At 41.5% G+C, this 24,972-nt stretch overlaps 1 protein-coding gene across 7 annotated transcripts in view; it reads left to right on the forward strand.

Annotated features, from left to right (window-relative positions):
• Nucleotides 1–24,972, forward strand: part of NSF (N-ethylmaleimide sensitive factor, vesicle fusing ATPase) — an 83,478-nt gene that overhangs the window by 1,409 nt on the left and 57,097 nt on the right. For 2 of the 7 annotated variants that reach the window (XM_075522898.1, XM_075522897.1), the window contains exons 2-4: nucleotides 12,105–12,190; nucleotides 18,278–18,377; nucleotides 21,123–21,162. In XM_075522898.1, coding sequence (XP_075379013.1) covers nucleotides 12,105–12,190; nucleotides 18,278–18,377; nucleotides 21,123–21,162 — 226 coding nt within the window. Of the gene's footprint in view, nucleotides 1–3,973; nucleotides 4,071–12,104; nucleotides 12,191–18,277; nucleotides 18,378–21,122; nucleotides 21,163–24,972 lie in introns of those variants that run through there. The other 5 variants (XM_075522900.1, XM_075522899.1, XM_075522904.1 and 2 more) reach the window with 5 other exon arrangements.

Here is a 24,972-nt window from a genome sequence, read left to right on the forward strand (position 1 = left end):
AACATCAGCAAGTGGCTAGAAAGACCTTAAAATGTGAAGGAACGGTCTTGCCTGTCGCATCACTTTTTGTAGTGCCTTGTATATCCCTTCTGTTTTCAGGTGCCTATCTCCAAGTGTTGCAAAGTTAAGTGCAGGTGCAGTTAAGATTGCTCTTCTCTTTGCCATGAGCTCAGTCATGCTTTGCTGGATATCAGCTTGTGAAAGTCACATTTTTCATTAATGTCTGTCTCAGGCTGAAGTCTTATGTCTTGGCCAAACAATTCAGTGATTGAGACCTTGGAAAATAGGTTTTCTCATAGTTTTTTGTGTTATGGCTTGTCTGGTGGATACAACGACAGATGGTGCAGTGGTGTGATGCAGAGCAGCGAAGGTTAGAGCAGTGGTGAGAAATTTGGCCCAGTGATAAGCTGTGCGTCACAGGTGAGCAGATCTACTTGAGTGCCACCTCTAAAATGCTGCTGATTAATGGAGAAAAAAATCGCATGTTTTGCGGTCTCTCTCTTAATAAGAGCTTTTCTTCTATCCCTGCTCCAGATATGCGGTCTCACTTTCTTCCTTGCACCTTTTTTCTTCATCTCACCCTTTGCAGCTAACCCAGGAGAAATCTGTGTCTTTCGACTAGCTTTTTTTCAGCTTTCTGTTGCCAGAAATGGGAGCCCAGTGCTTTCATCAGTGGTAAGATCATTTTAGCCATGATGAACGTCGTTCTGAGACTCCTTGTAGCCTAAACCAATCTGGCTGCAGTGGTCTTGTCTTACCCCCTGCTCACTTGCTCCCCTGAGCCTTTTCAGCATGCTAAGTTGACAGAGAAAACTATCCGTGTAGTTTGATGAGTTAGTTTTCAGTTGGTCTAGTGTGCTGGAAAGGCTGAGTGAATGGTCTGAGTGCTGGAGATGGTGACTGAGGATGTGGGGAGGAAGGAGAGGGATCAGCCCCAACTTTTTCCTGCTGCCATGAGCTTTTGTGCTACTGAACACCTGAAAAAATGTGCCTTTATTTGGCTGACTTGGAAGCCTGGTGGAGGAAAGGGGGGATTTATGCAAATTTAAGAGAAAGACTGGAGCCTAATTGCCTTGTAATCTGGCAATTCGAGTGGGTGATGCTTTCCTTGGGTTACCAGGAAGCTTCTTACTATTCAGTGTTTTCATGATTTATCTACAAATATAATTGTTGCAAAATTATCAGATTATTTAATGCTGTGAAGAGAGTTCTTAAGCAAAGTGTTTAATATAATTTTCTGAGCTTGATCCAATCTTGCAGTGTGTTGAATGCTGTTAATGTAAATTAACAAACAAGCTACCTGCTCCCTCCAGCTTGTATGTGGGATAGCAGCAGCTCTGAAAAGGATGCGGAGGTCAGGGTGAGCAAGCAACAGCATACATTTCGGATGTGACGTTGGAGCTGTTGTGATCCTTGCCTGTATATATAAGGAATAGTAGGTAGGAGGATGGAAGTGTGTGATATCTCTAGGTACAGCAGGTGAGTCTGATACTGGAACACTGATGCTATTCTGTTGTCAGTGTTTTTAAAAGGTGCTTAAACCTGGAGAATGGGCAGAGAAAGCTTCATTGACTACTTCTGGCCTGAAAAAATGTCCTGCAATGCAAATTAGGGCTTAGCCTCTTCTATTAGACTCAAGTGATTTGATTTGTCTATGTATACTTTTACAGGGAGAAATGAATGGCTTTCCTGATGTAGAAGAGAGACAAAATCTTTAAATTTGTAGTGATGTTTTAAGTAATTTAGACAAATGATAAGCCAAATCTTATTAATTGTCTAGTGCTGTTTCAGGTATGTTACTCTACTCCCTTAATTGCACTGGATTTCCTCAATTGCAAGGAAGAGACTGTGATTAATGGTGATTGAAGTTTACAGGAAAAATAGTTTATGATGATTAGAAGTAATGGCTGTTTCAGTTATAATTTATTCTGTATCTCTCTCTGCATGGTAATCATTAGGCATGCAAACAGAGCACTAAGTCTTGCCAAGACATCAGCCAGCATCTACTGCAGAAGAGGGAATGGCGTAAAGCTGTCTGTAGTTGTTTATGGATTCCTTGTACCCAGACTGGACCTCTGGAAGTTAGCTGGTGCTGTCTGTAGCTAATTGATTTGAACCTCACTAGGAATTAGTTCTCAAAGTGATGTAGAAAGGCCAGATGATTTCTCTGCCTTGTTCCAGTCAGTGTCAAGCTGTTGATCCAGAATGAACTGCGTTTCTGCTTGTGCTGTACCAGATTGGAGAGCTACGTGGAGAAATGGTGTAGGAAATGAAGCAAGTCTGTGTGGCTGCAGCTTTACTCTTGCAAGCTGGCAAGAGGTCTGGCTTTCTTCAAAGAGGAAATCGTGCGTGCTGAATGTTGATTTGGTAGTGTGGATGTTGGTGATGATCCCCTATCAGAGAGACTGGTGTTTTTTTTCTTTAAGGAATATTAAAATTTTGTAATAGCTGCAATTTCTTCACGGTGATTAGAAATAATGGCTGTTTTATATGGTATAAATGGTATAACACCATAATTTTTCTTTATTTGCTATTCCGGATTCATTTGGAGTGGTATTGCCATTAGCCCAGTGATAGGGGACACTTGCCTGTTTGCTTCTCAGAGGAGAGTCACATCTGTATTGGGTTGGAAATGATTTTGGTCTCACTCAGGTACTAGTAGATGTTGGTTTACCTTGCAGAACTGTGCCGTAACTCCTCTAGAAGAGTCTGTGACTTGAGCAGGAGATGTGTTGCTGACATCTGCTGAAATCAGCTGTCAAATTGAGTGTAGCAGTAGTGGGAAGGGTGGTGAAGGACAGACTGTATCCCTTGGTATTTCGTGGTGCTGAAGACATTGCTGAGCTAACACGTGCTCTCTTGTACTCCTTGCAGTCAATCCCAGGGCAGTTTTAGGTTGGATAGTTTGGTAGGAACTTTGAAATAATGAGGGTTGGATTTTTTGTTTATGGGTTAAAGCTGTAAAGTCTGATTTTTGCTAACATACGGAATCAGCCTTCATAGATGCAGGCATCATCAGGCAACTAAAGAAACATTTGTGAATCAACTCAGTTCTTTCTTGCAGTGTGGTACTGATCATTCTATCATCACTTATCTTTTTATAGTGTTTCCTAATATGTAATATGAAGAAGTAGGTTTTTAGCAATGTTTTAGGGAAATGGAAGAAAACTAAATCTGAATCTCTGTTTCTGAGATCACTTCTGCAACTGCATACCTGTCTTGTGAAATCGTCGCAAATAGGCTTGTATCCTTCTTACAGGACTTCTGCATTATAAAAACCCATGCTAAATTATTTAGAATAAAATTCTGACAACCATGTGACCATGTGAATGTTTGTGGGCATGGGATATCTGGCTCTTGTCATCTTTGATTAACTTTAATTTATTGCTTGGCTTAGTGTTGCAGAAGCAGTGTGTCCAAAGCTTATACCTGAAAAGACAACGCGACAGGGAGATGTCAGTGCTGCCTCCCCATCTCCAGTTTTGGGGGTGCTGGTATGTCACACCTCTTTTTTCACTGTGAAAATGAAGGGCCAGAATGACTAAATTTTTTTAGGAATTTTTCTTAGTAGGAAAAATCTGTAAAAATCAAAGAATCCTTTTGAGGATCATTTCAAGTGTGAATTTCTTAAATATTGCTTTTTTCTTTTTCCATAGCAGAGCAAGATCTTCTCTCTTCCTGTCCTCTGTTCTGTGTCCTATACCATTCAGCAGAAGACCCTGTGGTTTAGGAGATGCCCTGGCTATGAATTTGGAGGAAGTTCTGCCATAAAATCAGATCTGCTTGAGTCCACAGAAAACAAGTCCTTAGAAAATAGTGGTACTTATATTTTGCTAAATTACCCACCAGGCAGGACATGGTTTACAGTGGCATAAAACTGTCATTGATTCCTTTCTTTACATGAAAATGTACAAAAAACCTGAAAACTAAAATATAGGTCCTTATGTCATGTTTTGATCTTTTTTTGATCCAGGAGTTGGCAGATACTGTCCAAGTATACTCACAAGCGTGAGAGAGGACAAGCTTTAGGAAGACCTGGTGCAGTGAGTGCTAGCTGATCCCTGAGCTGTGTGAGGGAGCGATGATCATAGTAACTGCAATTCTTTTTGGAGGGACGGGGTTCAGAGTGTGGTCTCTACATGAGACAGTCATTTGCTGTCAGGATGCTGTCTCAAATCAGGGAAGTTCTCTGGCAGCAACTGGAATTTCGTGATTAAATTTCCATGTTGGCCATCTTCAAAAGTTTTTTTGACCTCCAGGAATTGGAAAGTTGTGTTGGAGAAGATCTATGAACAGAAAAATTCAAGCAAGGAACACAGTCGCTACAGTTAATAGAAAAGCTTTCAACACAGTATCCTATTACTCTGCGTTTGAGCCAACTGATACTACTACTGCTTGTTAAATCAAGGCTGAATATATAGTTCTTCAGGCACTCTCTTGCCCTGCTGCTGTGCTGGTGTGCTCTTTCCTGTGTACGTATGTCAGATACTCAGTTCAGGAAGGTCAAATGTTTGCAGCATAAACAGATTTAACACATTTCTCTAGTCTCCTGGGATGCAATAAAGCAGTGACCTTCTGTCAAAAAATCTGGAGTAATTTATGCCCTAGAGTTGTGTCAAATTACATGCTTTTTCTGTAGAAAATACAGAAATACTTGCAAGGCATTGCATCTTAAACACAAACTGCTTATAATTGGGTAGTGTTTAGTACATTAGTGTCCTGGAGAAGTTTAGTGCCAGATGCAGCCCATCAGTGGTGACATGAATTGCAAATACGCAGGGATAGCAGCATCTCAGGCTTTCACAAGGCAAATTCCAAGTTTAAGGGGATATTTTTAATCTTGTCCCAATTGTTATTGGGTAACTTTTCTAAATAAATGGGAAGAAATTTGCATCCATTAGGTGTCCTCACAGCTAGTGTGTCAAAATCCTGTGACTTGCATCCTAGGCTGACATCTTAGACATTGTTTTGTGATGTTTCATTCCTTTAAGCATTTTAAAAAGGGGTTTAGATGAAACAAGGCAAGTAGCAATTCCCTGTAATTAAATTGTTGATCATCTTGGCTTGTGGAAGAAATATGAGGCAACATCCACTCCAAAAATGGATGTGTTAATTACAAATGCACATATTCTGGGTCGTTATTGCTTAATTGGAAGGTGGAGTTGACGTTCATGCTAAACTGTTAGGAAACAGCTTCCCGGTTATATGGCACAGCAGCACAGGTACAAATGTATTTTCTGAAATCACTTTACTGATTGTATTGTAAAGAACTGGTGTGGGGAATGCCATCTTTGGGCAGAGCAACCATTTAGTTAGATTATAGATGCTGTGTGATACTAGTAGCTTGTAGAAGTTCTCCTTTAGTGCACTTGTTTCTCCTGCTCTTCTGGATCAGGCAAACCCTTCAGTCTTGGAACTGTAAATTGTATTTCTGATAACATTGCACAATAATGGAAATAGTACAGCCAAATTCCCAAAGCTATATATATCTTCTTAGCTGCACTGGGTAAATTAGTGTTGGAGTTACAAAGCTCCCATTGCAGCACTGAATTAGTTTGGCTGTAAACTTTGCAAACAACGGGTAAGCAGCAGTCACCACCCTAAAAAAACAATATCCTCTAATTGCTAAGATAGACACTTCCATTCTAATAAAGTGGCTTTCATGTGCTAAGACGGAAGTAATTTCTAGATTACTGCCCAGGCCCGTGAGAGGAGTGCGCGTCTGCTATTAGATAAAGAAAGTGGAAAATGTGTTAAGTGTATATTGCATATAAAGAACTGCCAGTGAACACTAGTTGGTGTCTGTATTGCTGACCCCCACTGACGATTGGGCTTGACCTTCTTCGCTTATACAGATAACTATTTGTTATCAGATGAGAAAGTTAGAGGTGGTGCAGGCAAGAAACAATGCGGGGAAAAACATTCCCTGTTTCATTTCCAGCCCTGGATGATTCAGGAGGTGGTGATGTGAACTCTTCCCTCTCCCATATTTTAAGCTGTTTCAGCTTCTGTGTCGGCCAGCAGCTGGTGTGTATGTGGCGTAGCCGTGTTTGCCTTGGTGCCTCCTTGCTTGCCTGAGTGAGCACGGGGAGGTGATTCATACCCGTGGGAGTGTCACGTTTGGGGGGTGTGGGAAGGAGGGTTGCATCTCATCCTTGTTCCTGTCTGGACTCTGTATTGAGGCTGTCTTGGTGTTGGCTTGCTCAAAGTTTCCTGGCTTTGATAAAAATTTGAGTATTAATTCTGAGGTTTTAACTTTCCTAATGTGTTCCTCTTCTAATAGGAGAAGCAAATTGGTATTTATGAGCCTGTTATCAAGAGAGAATGCAGCTCCTTCCTGACAAGTATAAAAGCTTCCAGCAAAGTAAACTAGAGGTCAAATGGAGCAGATGGAAAGGCTGGTCCTGAGCATCCAGTCACGGCTGCTTGTCCCAGGGGACAGCGTGCTTAACCTGCTGGGCACAGCAGGTCTCTCTCTTGAAAGGAAACCTGTCTTGCCAAGCCTACTGTTCCAGGAAGTTACTTGTAGGTGTTTGATCTCTTCTTGTAGCTGCAGAACTCTGGAAGCTTTACTCGAGTATTTTTTTTGGGATGTCCAGGAAAACCTTCTGGAAACTAGTAACTTCATTTTTTTTTAAAAAAAAATTTTAGAAACAGCATTTAGGACATCTCCTGTGCTGGTCCCTGTTGTAGGCATCATATTGTCATTCCTTTCACAAATATTACTGAATGCCTTCGTCAAAGGAGTTTTGGTTTTGTCTTTACTGTTTCACACTATAGGCTATTACAGTGCTGGCTTCCTCTACTGGTTAGGAACCCTTTCTTAACTGCTACTCATTAGCTGCAATAGCATAGCTATCATTTTATACCAATTTCTTCTGTCCTTTAGTGTAGAGTTGTTTTTCCTCTCTGTTATTCAGCTCCGTGGTGTGCGTGTGTGTATGTAGAGAGAAAGTAGCCATAATCCTCTTCAGGCTTTCCTGTGCTGGGAGAGCTTGATTTGTCTCCTTCTCCCAGGCTATTGCTGACCCAGCTCTGCTGCAGCTCATCTTTCTGTGTGCTAGTGCTGGTGTTTGTCATCTGTGTGCAGCTGGCTCCTGATGTTTGCAGTTTTAATGTTCATCTCGGATTCTGTTGTCACTCGGCCCATTGGATCTTTATATCAAGCAATGCTTCATTCATGTCTCATCTTGGATAATGTAGGATCTACATATCATCTCCTCAGTTCCCTGTTTATCTTCAGAGCTCCTTTAATACCATAATTTTCCCTTTCAGTATTCAAACTGATTTTATTTGCAGACTTTTAGTGGTGAATGAGTGTTTGACTTCGAACGCCTTTGGGTCAGCCATGCTACCACACAGCTAGCAGGCAGGCACACATCTGCTCAGTCCCTAGTGAATATGGACTAAACTTTCTTCCCGAGAATAACTCTTGCACAGGTTCTTTGTTGCCCTCTTCTCTCGGTGATGAAGCTCGGCGCTTAAAGGTACTTTGGTGCCTAACAGCTGTTACAGTAGAGCTTAGATGCTTTTTGGAGTGGGGATCCCCATTTCTACGCAGCTGGCAGTGGGCTCTACAGAGGAAACTTAAATTTCTAGTACCCAGAGTTGTCATGTTTCCTAACTCTTGTCTGCCAACATCGGCATGACAGAAATTGTATGTATGCATATGCGTTTATGCATGTATATCTATGTCTATATGTTTTACACAAAAGAAAATTTTAAACGTATAACACTAACAATATTTGGCTTATACAAACCCTGTAGAAACAGTGCACAGAACAAAACCTGCCTCAGCTTTAGAAGCTATTTCATAATCTCTTGGGTAGGATTAGGAAATTAAATGAGTAAGCTGTTTCAAATGAAGAGCATCTCTGCCTTAGCATTTAATATTTTAGCTCTTCTATTCAGTAACAACTGACAGGTAGTAGTGCACTTCTATTATGTACCACCAACTTATCTCCTGTGGGGTCTGAGTAATGGGAAACATGCTTTTCTTTAGCTTCCTCCATCATCAGCCTTAACAATTCACAAATATTAACCATATTTTTGTACTATGTGCTCGCCCACACAACAATGTGATATAGTGTACTATGTGTAATATTCCAGAGATTTTATTATTCATTCTCTTCCCCAGTCATATTTTAAACCAGCAGTGCTTTCCTTTTGCTTTGGATGCTTGTCTTGAAATTCAGAAAGAGAAAAAGATATGTTTTATGTATGTATGAAAATACCTAAATAACTTAGCATTGCTTTCTGGGCTGAGCTCTCCTAAAATGCAAGAACAACTCAGTTTTGTATTTTTGTGGAAGAGAACTGGAATCCATGCAACTTAGAAAAAAAATCTCTGAAAGATTAGACCTTATGGTGGTTATTTCTATTATGAAGGTACTTGTTCTTTGGTGCAACTTTTACTTTGTAAAAGTAAAATATATCAGCATCACTGAGCCTCCCAGTGCTGGATTTTCATGGTTAGCATCAGCTCAGTAGCAGAAGAGTAGAGGCAACATTACTGCTTTGTCATAAATCCAAAGGTGAGGTCCTTCACGTTTGTCTTTCAGCACGAGATTTATCAGTGCATCATGCGGTCTCATTTTTCTCTTGGTAAACAGAAGGAATATTGGAGTAGGACTCTGCGTAGACATGGATTTAATAGCAGATGCTGCATAACCGTAGATGGTCATGACTTTAGCTGAGGATGCTTTAGAACGAAGGCAGTGTCTCGGATCTGGAGTCACCTCCCTAGAACTTTGCTGTCCTTGGAGCCTCCTCCTTGGGTAAACCAGAACAATAACTGGAGGCAGGGAAGCCTTCTTTTGCTACTTTAAGCCTAATATAGATATATTGTGGACACGGGCGTAACTGCAACCTGTGAAGGTGTATATGGGTCACCTTCAAACTAATATTGACGGCAGTGTAACTGCAGCAGATGGCATTCACTGTCAGCTGCAAGGTCTGCTCTAGTGGTTTGCTAAGAGCTGAGCTTTATGTTGCCTTGCCTAGTTGCTAGCAGTAACCTACTAGTTAGCTTAAAATTAGCTTGTGTAAATTTTACTTTAAGATTTCTTAGAAATACTCTTAAGGATTTTGCTTCCTCTGTTCCCTGACGTGTGGTGTGCACATGCATGCAATAAGAGTGTTGGATGGCAAAGAAGGGGAGAGGGTGCAGGGTTCCGGGAGTCCTGGGAAGCTGGAACCCAAAATGCAAGAGCTTAAAGTGTTCCTTGACAGGACTACCGCTGGCATATGACAGCCTTCCAGGCTCCCGTGGCACATGTTACAGCTTTGGACTGCTGCATTTATGCCAGAAAAACTTACTCGAGAGCAGCCAATGCCCACATCCTTGCTGTGGCATCTCAGTTGCTTGACAGACAAGACAAGGATCCCTGTGAGCAGTAGTTCTGGGGATATGAGCCCTGTGGTGAGGAGAGGGGAGGTAAGAGAAAGCCCCTGCAATTCACAAGAACAGTGTGTTCCTCCTTGTCTGGGTGCTTTCCAGTTTAATCATCATCTCCTAAATGACCAGGTTTCCTCAAATTGTCCCTTTTACACTCAAGAAAACCTGTGTCCATTGAGAGACGCCCTTTTCTTGCATGAGCTGTATTATGTTAAAAACGCTTCTGTATATTGATAATGTATTGAAGTTCTGCAAAATGGTCTTGGAGCTTGAGGAGGGCATATACTGGAGAGCTGGGAGCACAGCGTAGATTATAGATGCGGTCTGAAATGTTGGTTATTGCCAAGGGAGGAATGAGCTTCTGCCAAACACCCCAGAAGGAGCATGTGCCAGTCTATGGGATGGCTAGCACAGTCAGTGCTGATACTGCTGCAGAAGCAGCTACATTATTTCATGTCGGATACCCAAGGATGTTTTGCCACACATCTATCATATTGTGGAGCTTGCAAAAGGAGCGCTTTGTGCTGGATTTGAAATGCATTTCTTTATATTCATGCATTTCCTTAAAGCAAAGCTTGCACGTTCCCAAACGCGGACAGGAATAACACAGAAGAATGGCAACTTTGCCAGGCGCTTGCTGTTAACATGTAGGAAGCAGTTTGTCAGTAAGGATTAAAAATGCGGTTGAGGACTAGTGCTGTAAAAAGGTTTAATCCAGGAGCTCTGTGTTCAGTTTTCTCGAAATATCCTACCTAATGCGTTTTATCAGGGCATGCCCTTCACAAAGTAGTCCCCTTGCAAATGGAAGGAGAAATGATAAAATGGTGAATACTTTTTTGTGTGAAGTGCCCAAAGATGGTGAGCCTTAACAGGCAGGTTGTATATTTCAGAAGTCCACTGATGTTCATATATTTTTTATTACAAGAATATTTAATTGAGTCTCTTATTACACTTCAGATTCAGGTAGATAAATCTGTTTCAAGGCTGAAAATGGAATCCTTTTCTATTGTCACATATATCAAGGGCAACTGAGCATTATTCAGTAAAAATAATGAATTAGTCCTTTTCTAAATAGCAAGTACTCCAGAAGAATTACATTACGACATAAAAAGTTGATTTGAGCTATAGGGCAGGCTTGCTTCAGTCCACATAGAGATGAATTTTCTCTGATTCTTTTCTCAAACAGCCCAGAGGTATAGAGGGGGAAAGGTTGAGCAGGATGTTAACTCATGGGAAATTATCTAGATCTGTGCGTTAGGATCAGTGCATTTCCTTCTCTTGTTGCTGGGATTTAAGGGTGTCTTAAGAGAAAATCCATTCTGAATTGCTTTTAGCAATAGGTTGACACTGACAAATAGTTTCTGTTGCACTGCCTGCAAATTTGTATCTGACAAAGAAAATAGTTGTGCTTCGATTCTAAAAATAACATCCTGGGGGGCTGAGTTTAGCTTTTCTCCAAATTATTTTTTTTCAGTCTGTAGGTAATGTTAGAGACAGCTTGCCTTTTCCATCCTTTTCTCCACTTCTAGAGGCATTTTGAGCCCAATTTTCATCTTTCAACCACTGTTTCATGGAATAATTCTGCAGAAGCAGGTCGGGTTAGGAATGCAGGAAAGGGCTCTCTTCAGTACTCCTCTGCTGCGCTGCCCCTGTATGCTGTACGCTGCCTTGTAATGGGATGGGGCAGCCTGGCCTGAGAGTGGTGGAATTTGGTTATTTTAGCTGCTGATTCATGAGTAATAGTGGAGGGGAAAAAAATTGAAGAGAGACTCTTGAAATAGGATTGCTCATTTGACTATAGGGGAAAAAAAAAAAAGAGAGGGGAGGACACCCCCACAAAATTTGTTGCAGTAATTTTTTTAATAGTGATAGGATGGAAATGACTGTTCAACTTAATTTGCTTCTGTTTGTTACTGATCTGTGTTGTTTTCTGTAGAGTAGGAAATATTATTTGCATTGTGATACTTCTTTTGAGAAGTTTTATAGAGAGATTCTGTGGAGTTGGATAGCATCTGGCTGAGAATTAAACCTTCTCACGGACTTTCAGTGCTGCCCTGTACTGCATTGTTCAAAGTACGTATACCCAGAATGGATGTGCTCAGATTTCAGTTTTCAGAGTAAAGTAAGGGAAGAAGAAAGGTAACATCTTTATTCTACTCTCTTTTCCCCATGCAGCCTCTCTAACCGAGCACAGTAATGTGAGGTAGGGTTACCCAGGGTTGTAGTGGAACTGATCTGTCTCTAGGCTGCTTTGCCCTACCAACTTTCAGAATATCCCAATGTCTTGTTACTGGGCAAGAAATGCCTTCTAGTGAATGCTTTGCTACTTGCTGGCGTGTTGCAGGGTTCAGGGAAGTTGCATGAACACCAGGATTTGCTAGCAAGTTAATAGCATTTGCCTTGCAGGCTTTTTCCTAGGTAATTTTTAGGTACTTTCCTAGGTATGATAGGAACTATAAAGTATACTAGACTCACAAAATGCAGAGCTTTTGGGTAGAAACATCTGCATCGAACAGAAGTGTTTGGAGAAACCATGAAGAGAGAGGAGCTTGTCAATGCCAAGAGACTATGCTCTCTCAGAGTATGTTAATACTCATGAGACCTATTTGTGTTTTATGGATTTACAGAAGTTTTGAGGCTTGGCTTAGTAAAGGAAAAATAAAATTTTATTTGATAGTTTTTCTTCCTCTCCCTCTCTCTCTTGTAGTCTATGCAAGCAGCAAGATGTCCCACTGATGAACTGTCATTAACCAACTGTGCTGTGGTGAATGAGAAGGACTTCCAATCTGGGCAGTAAGTGTGCACTGTTGATTTTTCAACTTTTAACCAAAAAGGAAGTGTTTTCAAAATTTGGATGGAGGTGGAATGAAACCTCAGATTTGGGAAAGTGAATACAGTAGGTTCATTAACAAAACTTCTGTGTCTTTAGAGACCAAAACTTTAAATGTGCCTCTTTCTCAGAAATGGAGATACTAACAAAATGGTAAATTTTTCTCTCGAGCATTTCTTCCTTGGGAACTGGATCTGCTTAACTAATTATAATCATTATTTTAATGAAGGACTTCAGGCCTTTTTTGATTTTTTTTTTTTTGGTTTTGTTTTGTTTTTGCTGTTGTTCCTGTTACATAGTTAGAATATTTGAACTATTTCAAGTAGATTTTTATCATTTAATTGTGTTACTAGGGGCATCTTCTCACCTTCACATCATATTGGAGTGCTGAGCAGAGTCAGTAGAAACTCTCTGTTGTTCTAGGGGTTTTCATGCACGAGAACAAAAGGGGAAGGCAACCAGAGTGTGGGCACAACAATTTGGATTCTTTAATTACAGTTCTGTGGTGACTGATAGAAGCTGACTCTGGCTTTTACTTTTGTGAGAAAAGTAGAAAACACATTAGTTTTTCAGCTGAGCCCACACAGAAGGGCTTTGTATTAAAAGAAGCCAATTCAAATAATTAGTTTCCTTGCTTTACTGCAACTGTATGGTGGCTCTCTAAAAGATTTCAATATGTAGACTGTAGACAGAAGTAAGTAATTTCAGCAGAAAGAGAGAGCATCACATGCAGCAGAAGGCAGAAGCGCTTGGGTTTGAAAAATGGGAAAAAATGTTAAAAAAAGATATTGAATGATACACTTATGGCCTTAGCATGAAATACCTGGCCCAGATGAATTCTGCTAAGGATGGAGAACGAAGTGGCTCTGAACTGCAGGGAACAAGGGAGCGATGTGTTTTAAGACTTGCCTCTTTTTGTTCTGTCAGTCTGCTGTGCTGCACCCTGGAGAGCTGTCCTGGCCCTTCAGTGATTAACTGAACTGTGATTTCACAAGCTCACCTGTAATATAAAACACCAAAACAAACCATGCCCCCACACCCCTCTAAAAAAACCCAAACGAGCACAACTTTTAGAGTCAGAAGCAGACAAAAGTGTCTGCTTGGGCAGTCTAGTGTCCTGGTATCTTCAAATGATGTTTTTTCTCTAAGTAGATTTTTTTCAAAGTAATTGACTTACAAAAATACCTGAACTGAGCATTGTACCTCATACATTATAAAAAAGTTAATTTCCTCAAATATGAATGTCCTGGAGGGACCCAGCTTCCAGACCTGCAGCAGCTGGCTGCTTTCCTTTCACTCTGAGAACCCTTTTTCATCGCATTTATGGAAGCATGCAGGAAACAATCTCCTGAGACTTGCCTGGTAAGCAGGCTGGCCATGATTCTGGCTGTACTGATTCTCCCCAAGAGAGCTGCTTATTTCTAGAAATCGGGGCTCATAAAGAAAGCAGCATATGTTTGGTTGTGAGCAGATGCTATAAATCGCTTTGAAAAGTGTAAGACTAGAGTACAGAGGAACATCATGATATTCAGCTACTACTGAAGGATGTAGTCATTCTGCTGCATTGCAGATAGACTGAGCAAGACCATCCTTATGATCTGCTGCAGTAGGTTGCACACAGTCAGCAGATTTGGTTTGTATCGTCCTAACCGTGACTGGCTGCACAGAATATTTTTTGGTAACAGTTACACAAAGGGCTTTGCTTTACCACTTCCATTTGGTGCTCACTCTCTAGAGCTGGGAGTTTGACCTTGGATCAGTGAGATGCTTTATCCCCAAGATGCTGCTGTAGGTCTTTTCATCCTTCATTTTCTGCGTCACGCTTCATTTTCTGCATCCTGTAAGTTGGACAAGTATGAGTCACCATTTTGGGACGCATGAGTTCATGGGATGCGATGTATTATTATAGTACCCTGTTGGTTTGATAAGTTCCACCGTCTTAAGTTCCTGTGACATACTTCTATCTTGAGGACTTCCAATGTATTTTGGAGAGAGAAACAAGTGCTGAAAACACCCAGGCAGTGAAGGGGACAACAGTCTGGGAGGAAGCCAGGGCAAGTTATCTCAATGGCAATTTTTTTAATTGACTACTGACTACTTTTGAGAACTGACTAATTATTCTTACCTTTGATTCCTGCCTTTTACATGGGAAGACCATCCCTCTTATCTCATGCCAGTTTAGTTATCTGAAGAGCCCTTGAGGAGCCTTGCTGAATAATTGGCAGGGGTTTCCAAACATGCACCAGAGGAATATCTGCCCGTATTGTTCAGATGCTTACTGGCACCTTTGCATAGATACGTAAGTTATGCTCTCCCTTAAAAAAAGCTATGCTCTTTCTTCATGAACATAAAAACTAATGGACGCGCAGGTTAATATTATCTATTGTAGTTTCTGTTGCTTTGCTCAGCCTGGCCAGCAGACTTACCAACCGATAGTTTCCTAGGTGCGGTCTGGAGCCCTTCTGAAGAATTGGCATCAGAGCCATATTTTGGTTCTGATCGGTTCAGGCAAGGCTTTACATGTGAATTAGAGCAGCAGTTTCATCTGTTAGAGCTCTTGGGAGATATTTGGCCCTGGTGACTCATTGTTCTTTTAGTTCGTTTTTAAGCAGAAGCTGTTAATGAGGTTGAGATTTCCCCCATATGTGTCCATGAGCTCTCCAAGCTCCTTCCTGGTGAACATCAATGTAGGAAAATGCATTTTTCCTGGTGAACATCAATGGAGGAAAATGCATTTTTCCTGCTGTTGCCTTATTTTGAACTTTCTTAATACAGAGGTTGCTTACAGCCTGTTGGAAACTGCCTGCTCCTGCTGTCTTTGAGAAGAAACACAGTTGTTCCTGTGCCTTTTGCAGATTTTTCTCAAAGAACCTGTCAGGATTTGACCTTTCTTAATCTTCTCACTTGGTGAGAGATTTCTTTCAGAAAGCTGATGCCCACCCCCACCCCCACCCCCCTTTTTTTTTTTCCTTCCTGGCATCCATTTGTCTGCTGTCAGGCTCTGCTGTCTTTCTGGTCTGCTGGAAATGTTTTTGGTGAATGGGTATGCTCCAATATAGTAATTTTAATTTGTATCCCCCCCCCCCCCCCCCCCGCCCCCCTCCCCTGTATTTTTTACCAGGTATCCTTATTTGCTTGCATTTTGCTGCTTTGAAGTGAAACCCAACAGTGGTGGAGTTTATTTCTTCCTGCGGAGATGCTGAATCTATACACATTGAAGTCACTGTTGTGTTTTGAGCCAAACTTAGCGCACTGCTCAGGATCCGTCTCAGTCTTAAGAAGCTTTAATCTTGGGTCTTTTACTGTCTGATGAGCTGCTTCTGGTAGGGTGTTATTTGTCATCAAGTGTATTCTTGGTGAGGTATTCCAGTATCATAGCTGGGACTTGTATTTTGCCTACAGGCATGTTTGTCTAACACTCTGCAACATAATACCTTGCTTTCCAGTTGGTTGTGTACTGATATTAATTTGAATTACTCAGGCTGATACACTCTGTGCTGGAAACCTCCTCATTTCAGTCCCTGCTTCCTGGACAGCTTCTCTATTTTATCTGCTACTCAATTTAAAATGAAACAGTCCCTGGAGCAACCATTCAGTCTCGGAAGGATCATCTCCCTTGGCCTGCTGGCAACACTCTTCCTAATGCAGCCAGAGATGTTGTTGGCCGTTTTTGCTGCAGGGGCATGTTGCTGGCTCATGTTCAACTCGTTGTCCACCAGGATCCCAGGTCTTTTTCTGCAAAGCCACTTGCTAGCCAGTTGACCCCCAGCCTGTACTGATGCATGGGGTTATTCTTCCCCAGGTGGAGGACCTTGCATTTTCCTTTATGGAACTTGATGGGATTTGTGTCAGCCCAGATCTCCACCCTGTCAAAGTCCCTCTGAATGGCAGCAGAATCAGCAGGTGTGTCATCTGCAGACTGGCTAAGGGTGTACTCTGTCCCATTCTCCTGGTCATTAATGAAGAATTTAAATATTTTTGGCCCCAATATGGACACCTGGGGTAGGCACACCACTAGTGAACTGCCTGAAGCTGGACTTCATGCTGCTGATCACAACCCCCTGCACCCAGCGGTTCAGGCAGTTTTCAATCCACTGCGCTGCCCGCTTACCTAGTCTGTATTTCATCAGTTTATCTATAAGGATTGTTGTGCGAGGCAGTGTAGAAAGCATTGCTAATGTCGAGATAAACAATATCCGCTGCTCTCCCTTCATCCTCAGAGCTTGCCATTTCATTCTGGAAGGTCCTCATATTGGTGAGGCATGATTTTCCTTTGTAAATCTGTGCTGACCACTCCCACTCACTTTCTTGTCCTTTAATATGTTTGGCTTCCAGGATTAGTTGCTCCATCACTTTGCCGGGGACTAAGGTGAGGCTGACCAGCCTGTAGTTCCTTGGATTCTCCTTCTTGCCGTTCTTGAAGATAGGAGTGATATCTGCTTTCTCCCAGTCCTCAGAAACCTTCCTTGATCATCGTGAAGCACCAGTAAATGTCTTGCTCTCCCTCTGTAAGATTTATAGGGAACCATACCACCTCTAACAGGTTTCTGGATTTATGCTGGGGGCAGAAGGAGATGGAAAAGGAAGGGTGCACGTCCCTACAGCTGGGGTTTTAGGCAGCTAATGGGCGATTTAGGGCCAGAACCAGTGAGGAGTCAAATCACTGGTCCACCTGGCAGAGGAGGTACGTATCACTGTGTGATATGTTTAAAATGCTTTCTTACCCTGATATGCCATTAAGCACTAGCAGTTCCTGGAAAGGTTTTGCAAGCTTCCCTGTCTGTTTGGGCTAAAGCTAGTGATGTCTATTGTTTTTGGCTATGCAGGCCACACATTTCCTCTAGTCTTAAAGGGCCATATGTTCTTTCCTACCATGTGGCTGAAGCTGTTATGCATACACAGTGTAGCCAATGTATACATGTGCAGCAGATCTGCTTTTGGATGGTGCTGGATTCACTGTGTATATGCAAATGAAGATATATGGAGCATATGTGCATGTAATACATTCACTGCCAGGGAGGGAGGATGGCCAGGAGTGTGGGCCTTGGCTGTTAGCATACTTCATCTAGCCCTCAGTTTCTGACCATGGATGAGAGGGGAACGCCAGAGGTCGTGTAAGTTGGTGACCTCATATACCCTATGGGTACTTAAAGTACAAGCAGCTGTGGAGAAGAAGATGAGGTGAAACCTGATTCCACTATCGCCCCTGCTACCAGTGCACACAAATCCCATCATCCTTTTGTTTTGCTTTCTTACGCCAAAAAGAAGTCTGCCTATCACATGATAAGAGCTACCAGGCATAGTCTGAGGATAACTGTAAGCAGCTTTTGAGTATCTTTGTTCCTGACACCTTAGCTTCTGAGAGTGACAGACAGGCACATGCAATTGCTGCTGCTGTGTCTGCTCCTGACTGTATTGTTCTGTTTTTATAACAGTGTTCCTGGTCTTCAAATGCTGTCTGAGTTCAAGATCTGTTGCTCACTAGCAATCAGGAGGGACAGCCTCAGTGCCTGTGTGATTTTACTTTTTGTACAGAAATGCATTCCATTTTTTTCTGCAATCAAACTTCTAAACAGTATGCCAAGATCCTTGTATAGGCTTTGCATCTATTTATTGTTGAAATAACAGCTGGGGAGTACTGCTTTTATTGGGGTAATATATTGATGCTTTGGTGTTAGATGCTTGAGATGTGAAACTAGTGTTGATTTTTAGATATAGCAGCCTTGGTCTTTGTGGTTATAGTTTGGTTCTCTCACATTCGTATAGTGCAGTTCCTGAAGTAAAGGGCTACTGGTGGGGGAATGTAAATAGTAATTATTAGTACGATGTCTTGAAGTTGGGCTTTGAGATAACGTTATATCACTGAAGGTGATGAACTCCTGTGAAAAACTGCTGTGTGCCTGCGTCATGGTGTACATCTAAAGCTTTTGTTTTTCCCTTTATAGGACCAGATATAAGCTGGCTTGTTTCTTTTGAATTCTCACAGCACTGGGAGCAATGCAAAATCCTCCAGGGTATATATCCAAGTAAAATACTGTTCTCTCTTCTAGACATGTTGTTGTGAAGACTTCTCCCAACCACAAATACATTTTCACTCTGAGAACCCATTCCTCAGTTGTTCCTGGCAGCATTGCATTCAGCTTGCCCCAGGTACTGTACGGTTTGACTTACTTTGCTATGGAATAAGCAAAATCTTTTGAGATCAGGATTGAAGCTAACTATTCTAATTGGAGGGAGATTGGAGGGAATGTATGCTACAAAATTGATTTCTGACAGCAAAAATTCGAGATGACTTTTACTGTAGCTGAAGCAAACTTGCTTATATTACTTTGATCTGTTTTTAGTGCATGGTGGTAAAAATACTAGAAAAGGTGTAATTCAACCTTTTAAAGAAACACCAGAACCAAAGTATTGAAAAAAGAAAAGCCTAAGCAATGTCTGCTATTCTTTGTGAATTTTATTGTTCCCTGGTTTCCCTTGACCTTAAAGGGTTTTCTTTGCTCTTTTAAAGACCTGCAGGAAGTTTTATTGACTATATTCAGTCATTGTTAGTATTTCTAGATGAAAAGTGCAATGTAATGCATAAAATGGATTTAACTTGTCTCCTCTTTCTTAATTAAGTCAAGTTATAACACGTTAAATGATGGTTAGGATAAATAATTGATACAATTAACTTCTAAATAGAAAAATTAATCTGGTAGCCTTTAACTGGCTTACACAGTGAATCTCATAATGTAAAACTGCAACAACCATGGTCACTGGTTTAATGCTATACTATTTTCCTTCTGGTAACTGGCCTAGAAGTTGGGTGTCTTTGCTGCAAACACAAAATTTTTTTCCTCAACAGATGACTTGGCATAGGCCCCAAAACTTCTTTTTGCTTTTTGATGTCTTGTTCAAATTCAGATTTGTCTGAAAGAGTGGGTGAAGAGGATGCTATGTTAACCATATGTCTAGTTATCACTTGTGATGCCTAAACTGAAAAACAGTTATCAGTAGAAGACATTTGTATCACGGGGTTAAAGTAGATGCATTCATGGTCTAGGGTTGATTTTTGTAGATTCCAGTAGTTACTTGTAGAGCCGGGAGAGCGCTTCTGCTAAGGAATGAGGTAGGTTGCTTACCCCTAAAAAATGACTATGATAGCAAGTGTTACAGCTACTGGTATAGGAATGTTTTATTTCAGTATTCCTGGTGTTAGGATTTAATTTCCAGTATTTCCTGAAGCCTTGGATAATTGCAACTAGTGTTACACAAAATGTGTGTTTACCTCATGTATTCACAGAGGGTCATGTAATGTGCACTTAGGCTCTAAGACCTCCAAGGAAGTCTGTTGTGTATTCATTATGCACATAAAGTTCTTGACCACCTTTATTCTGTAATAATCTTAACTCTTAGGCCTAAATACCAAAAGCCATGAAAAATTTTATATACTGCAGAGCCCAAAAGATGAAGGGCCGTGCAGCAATGACAAACTTCTTAGCAGAAAACACCCAAATGAACATAGGAATTGAGCTATGTCTCTTGCCACGGAGAAGATCCTAACTAATCTTTCTAGCAGAACTTGGACAGCTTTCCCTCCTGTCCTGAAATTTGGTGAAAGGCTTAACCTGTAGGGTTTAAGCAAAGCCCAGTGTTTGCAGGAGTACCAGTGTGCCTGCCCACCATCCTTGCACTGGTGGTCATCAGTGCCTGGTGAAGCTGAGTTTAGGATATCTTTTGCTGAAGAATTGAAGTGTCAAGGGGAGGGGGAGAATTATTCCTGGCCTTGCAGGTAAACAGTGGAGGCTGTGAAGCATGAGATTAAATATGGAAACATAATTTGTTTCCGCTTTCTTGGGAATACCACTAAGTACACGTAAGACTTCCTGCTCTGGGCTTTGATTTCTAACAGGTTGATCTCTGTTATGGCAAGGGAATTCTTTCCTTAATCTTGAACCATGAACATATTGGAGAGGGCATAGAGGGGGAAATTTCCATTTTTTTAGAAAAGGCCATTGTATTCCTTCTCCCAGACTTGTTCCTTCCAGATAAAAAGCCAAACACAAGTGACCATAAAGTACAGAATTTCAAATGCAATCTTACCAGAGCCTTGTGTAACAATACTTACATATTTTTGTGATTCATGCCTCTCTAAGGCTTAGATATTTGAGAGACTGTGAATACTGCATAGCCTGAGGTGTGGACTGTAAATACACACTAGCCAACCTGTAGCACAAGGGCCATTGGAAAATACCATTTTTGCAATTATCAAGCCAGAAGTTTTGGCATAGTAAAGGTCATAGATTTTTGTGTCACATAATTACTGAACCATTTCTCACTTCTCTTGCAGTTCTGTGCTGCACAAATCTTTTTAGAGGAATTTGAAGGGACTGAAAGGATTTGAACAGTTCCATTCTCACTAGTTCTCTGAACAAGTTTTGTTTTAGATAATTTTATAACTTAAAGCACATTACAACTATTTCCTGCAACTAGTATATACATGTAAGCTTTTAAAATGATGATGGAGTGTATAGCAGCCTTTCTTGCCTGTTGTACTACCTCTTGTGTGATCAGCACCTGAGCTTTGGTAGAAAATGAGCAGAATGACAAAAAGCTCTACCTAGTACAATAACTTCTGCCTCTGAGATGGTGAGGTGACCAATAACATGGAGGAGGTTGGACAAAACAACCTCCTGAGGTCAGAAAATAGAATTATTAATAGAAGGGATTCTGTGTTTTTGACTTGTTTCCTGTTAATTTGGGTGTCTTTGTAAGATCTCATTCTGCCCTTTTTTGTTGCTTCTTAGGGTTCTCCTGGGGGAGCCTATTTTTCTGAGTGAGGGTGCTGAGTTTGAGTAGGTGTTTGTTCTAGTGAAGGACAGGCTTTCTGAAGTTTTTCTCTTATTTTTACAGAGAAAATGGGCTGGACTTTCCATTGGACAAGAGATAGATGGTAAGTCAATCAGCAGCATGATCATGATGTATGTTTATAAAAAGCTGAATTCTGTGTTTCCATACTGAAGTGAAACTGAATTGGAAAAGCTCAGATCTTCAGCCCTTCTTCAGGTAATGTGAGGCCCTCACTAGTGAAAGGGAGTTGCTCTTGTATCTGCAGGCTTTCTGTCTCTTAGGATGTTCAAAACCTGGAGGACTATTTTGACTGTTATTTTCAGACATCTGCCAGTATATCAGTATAGCTCTGTATGGGACATCAGTGTCTGCATGCAGGTGTGAACATTTAACACGTCCTACATAGTCTGTCCTTGTGGCTTTGGAGAACACTTGTCAGCTAACAGAAAAGAGCTGTTGTCATTGAGGATATTCTTGGCATCTAAATTTGAGTATTGAGAATGGGGAAGTTTTCGTGCTAAGAGCTGCCAAAAGCCAGCAGTGTGCTCTGGATAGCTGGAGTGATGAGCTTTGTGAGTAGCACTGATGTTTTCACCAATAACTGACTAGAATAGTCTGCAGTATAATGAAAGGAAAGGGATGCCATATCAAGTTTGTACAAATTGAAGATTCGTATTCCAATTTCAAGTCTTAATTGAGCCTGACGAGCCTTTGCCAATGTTCAAAGAGAAGACTGATTTGCGTCTCTCAGCTTGTGTGCTCTATCTTTCGTTTATTCGTGCTGTCTGTCACCATTACCTCTGGTTTATGAACAACTGGCATCACTGTCAGTTCGAGATGCTGCTGATTGGTCTGTCTGCAGCTTCTGGAGTATTGACCAAACTCCTGGCAGCAGCTGTTGTTATAGGAGGGTCTCCATGTTCTTCAAGGTAATGGATCATGTCTGTTCTTTTGACCATCAGGAATTACCTGCGTGCTCCTGGGGGCAGCCATCTCATCCTTTTCTTTGATAAGGTTATTGTGATGAAACCTGCTCTGATGGTTGGTTGGCTTATGGTCATTGATGTGGAGTGACCTGTTCATTAGGCCACTGTTTTGCCATTTGAGGTGTTTACAGTGATTCCAGGGAATTATCCTCTCATTTGAGGATTGTGGGCAGAGCTGATGACTGCATCCTGTGTCAAAAAGTGAGGAGGACCTAGACTGAGAAGTGGTACAGCAGTGGATGTGAGGTACTGTTAGGAAAGCTCGCTCCTTGGCTGTTTGATTTCTCAGCTCCTTTGGTCTCAGCGAGGCATGGACACTTGAGTGTGAAGTCTGATGTCTTTGTGGATCTCTTTTCGTAGTGACAAGATGGAGAGAGTCTCTTTGCCTCTCTACACAACTAGATGCCTCACAGATCTTGCTTGGAAGCCATTTCTTTTTGCTAGCTGGTTTTGTTTTGTTTTTTATTTTTTAAACTGAAGAATAACCTATAATGAGGGGAGAAGAACCATAAATTAGTTTCTCACCCTTGTTTGGTTGCTGGTCAGTAACATGTGCCAGCTGGCTTACAGATAAATGCTTTTTAGTACTAAAGTTATTTGGGGAAAGAAACACTAATATTCAACATGATTAGCTGTTAGAGCAGATTTGTGATTGTACTCGTACTAGACCTTGCTATAAACTTACCAACTATGTGGGAACATGTATTAAGAAAAATAATGCAGTAATTTTATGCAGAGTGACTAAATGTCTCATGACTCCCTGCTGAGTATAAAGGATTTGTAAAGCTATTCTACAGGTAAGGGAGAAGTATTCATAAAACTAGTGATTTACCAGGGTTTTCTTTTTGTCTTGTTCTCCTAATAATGTGAAAACTATGTTTTAAATGTCAGTTTTAAATGCAGTCCACTGCTTAGTGGTACAGTGAAGCTGAGTCCCGTTGAGCCCCTAATGGTATGGTAAGGACTACTCATATTCAGTTAACACCTCAGTTCTGTGGTGTGACCAGATCCGGGGACTGATATTCTTTCTGGAAGCTTTTGTTTGACAAAGCCCTGAGATTAGGCAAGTAAAAGGAAATAACTGCCCTGAAGTGACCTGTAAGGTAAGAAGAACTCCTGTTGTGCCCTTGCAGGACCAAATTCCCTCCTTCATTAGCTATGGCTTATGTGGTAACCCTGCTGCCATATCCATTTTTGAAAGAACTAGTTGATATAGTAGATATAACTCAATTCAGGAAGTGGTTTAGTGTTTAATCTTTATCCTTATTTCCTGGAAGATCTTCCTTTGACAGCTCATTTTTAGGTGGCCTGTTCTTATACCAGGAAGGACGTTAAATATGCATGCTACGATGACCTATGTGTCTTCTGGTAGCAACTTCAGAGACAGGCTCTCTTTATTCTCTTATCTTGAACAAATCATGTATCATAGCATGCTGGATGCTTGTTTTGATGTCACATCTTTCCAGGAGTCTGCAGGTTTATGCTGGAACTGTTCTACTGCCAAGAGGCTTGATAGGAGATAGTAGGTTATGTGTGAAGTACATTTCCCTTATTCACCTCCTACTGCTTTATCCTTAGCTGTGACTTCTGTATCAGGTGAGACTTTCTTCTCTAGATTCAAAGCAAACCTATAATGTTCCTCAGTCTTCTGGAGAAACACCTGCCTCTGTTCTTTGCTGCAGGCTGGTTTGTGAATTATTAGGACTGTCTCCTTTGTGAGATCCTGTCCTTGTGATCAGTTGTGCAGAGGCAGTAGCCCTGAAGTTGTGACCATGCTCTTCTTTCCTTTCTATCCTCTTTCCTCCAGCAGCAACAGCCCTAAGTGGCCTCTTGTTTTTGACATGATGTAACTTGAGACCTGTGGGTATTAGGTGCAGTTGGCAATGACTGTGAAGTACCTTCCATGCCACTTTGCTTTCTGTCCCCTTTCAAGGGCCGTTCAATTGATTCTGCATTACTGAAGGTGTCGTGGTTTAGCCCCAGCCGGCAACTAAGCACCACGCAGCCGCTCGCTCACTCCCCCCGGTGGGATGGGGGAGAGAATCGGAAGAGCAAAAGTAAGAAAACTTGAGGGCTGAGATAAAAACAGTTTAATAGGTAAAGCAAAAGCTGTGCACGCAAGCAAAGCAAAGCAAGGAATTAATTCACTACTTCCCATGGGCAGGCAGGTGTTCAGCCATCTCCAGGAAAGCAGGGCTCCATCACGCGTAATGGTTACTTGGGAAGACAAACGTCATCACTCCAAATGTCCCCCCTTCCTTCTTCTTCCCCAGCTTTATATACTGAGCATGACGTCATGTGGTATGGAATAGCCCTTTGGTCAGTTTGGATCAACAATCCTGGCTGTGCCCCCTCCCAGCTTCTTCTGCACCTGGCAGAGCACGGGAAGCTGAAAAGTCCTGGACTAGTACAGCAACAACTAAAACATCTCTGTATTATCAACACTGTCTTCAGCACAAATCCAAAACGTAGCCCCATACCAGCCACTATAAAGAAAATTAACTCTATCTCAGCTGAAACCAGGACAGAAGGTAACCTGGGGCATGTTAGGATAGGCCCAAGTGCACCTCTACGGTAGGGGCTATTTCTTCTGTGTCAAAGGTGAAGGATAGTTAATGCTTTGTTCTGGGCTGTAGAAGCCTGATAGATTATATTACTGCACTTGAATTTGCAGGTAATCCAACTTTCTGCTGCTAATCTGGAGAAGAGCTAGTCAGTCTGTTCCTACAGAAAACCAGTTATGACCTCTTGTCATTGCTTTTTTGGGCAAGACTACTCTTAATGCTTGCTTTTGGGCTTTCTGAAGACATGTGCTCTAAACCCTTAGATGTAGATATAGCTACCGTGGTACTCCAGTATGTGTGAATTTGCTTTCATTGTCCTCATCCCCCAAAGCTTGTATGGTATTTGAGCTGTGTTAAAGGAGA

This window comes from Mycteria americana, chromosome 22, assembly GCF_035582795.1.
Source record: "Mycteria americana isolate JAX WOST 10 ecotype Jacksonville Zoo and Gardens chromosome 22, USCA_MyAme_1.0, whole genome shotgun sequence".
In the NCBI taxonomy this organism is placed as follows: domain Eukaryota; kingdom Metazoa; phylum Chordata; class Aves; order Ciconiiformes; family Ciconiidae; genus Mycteria; species Mycteria americana.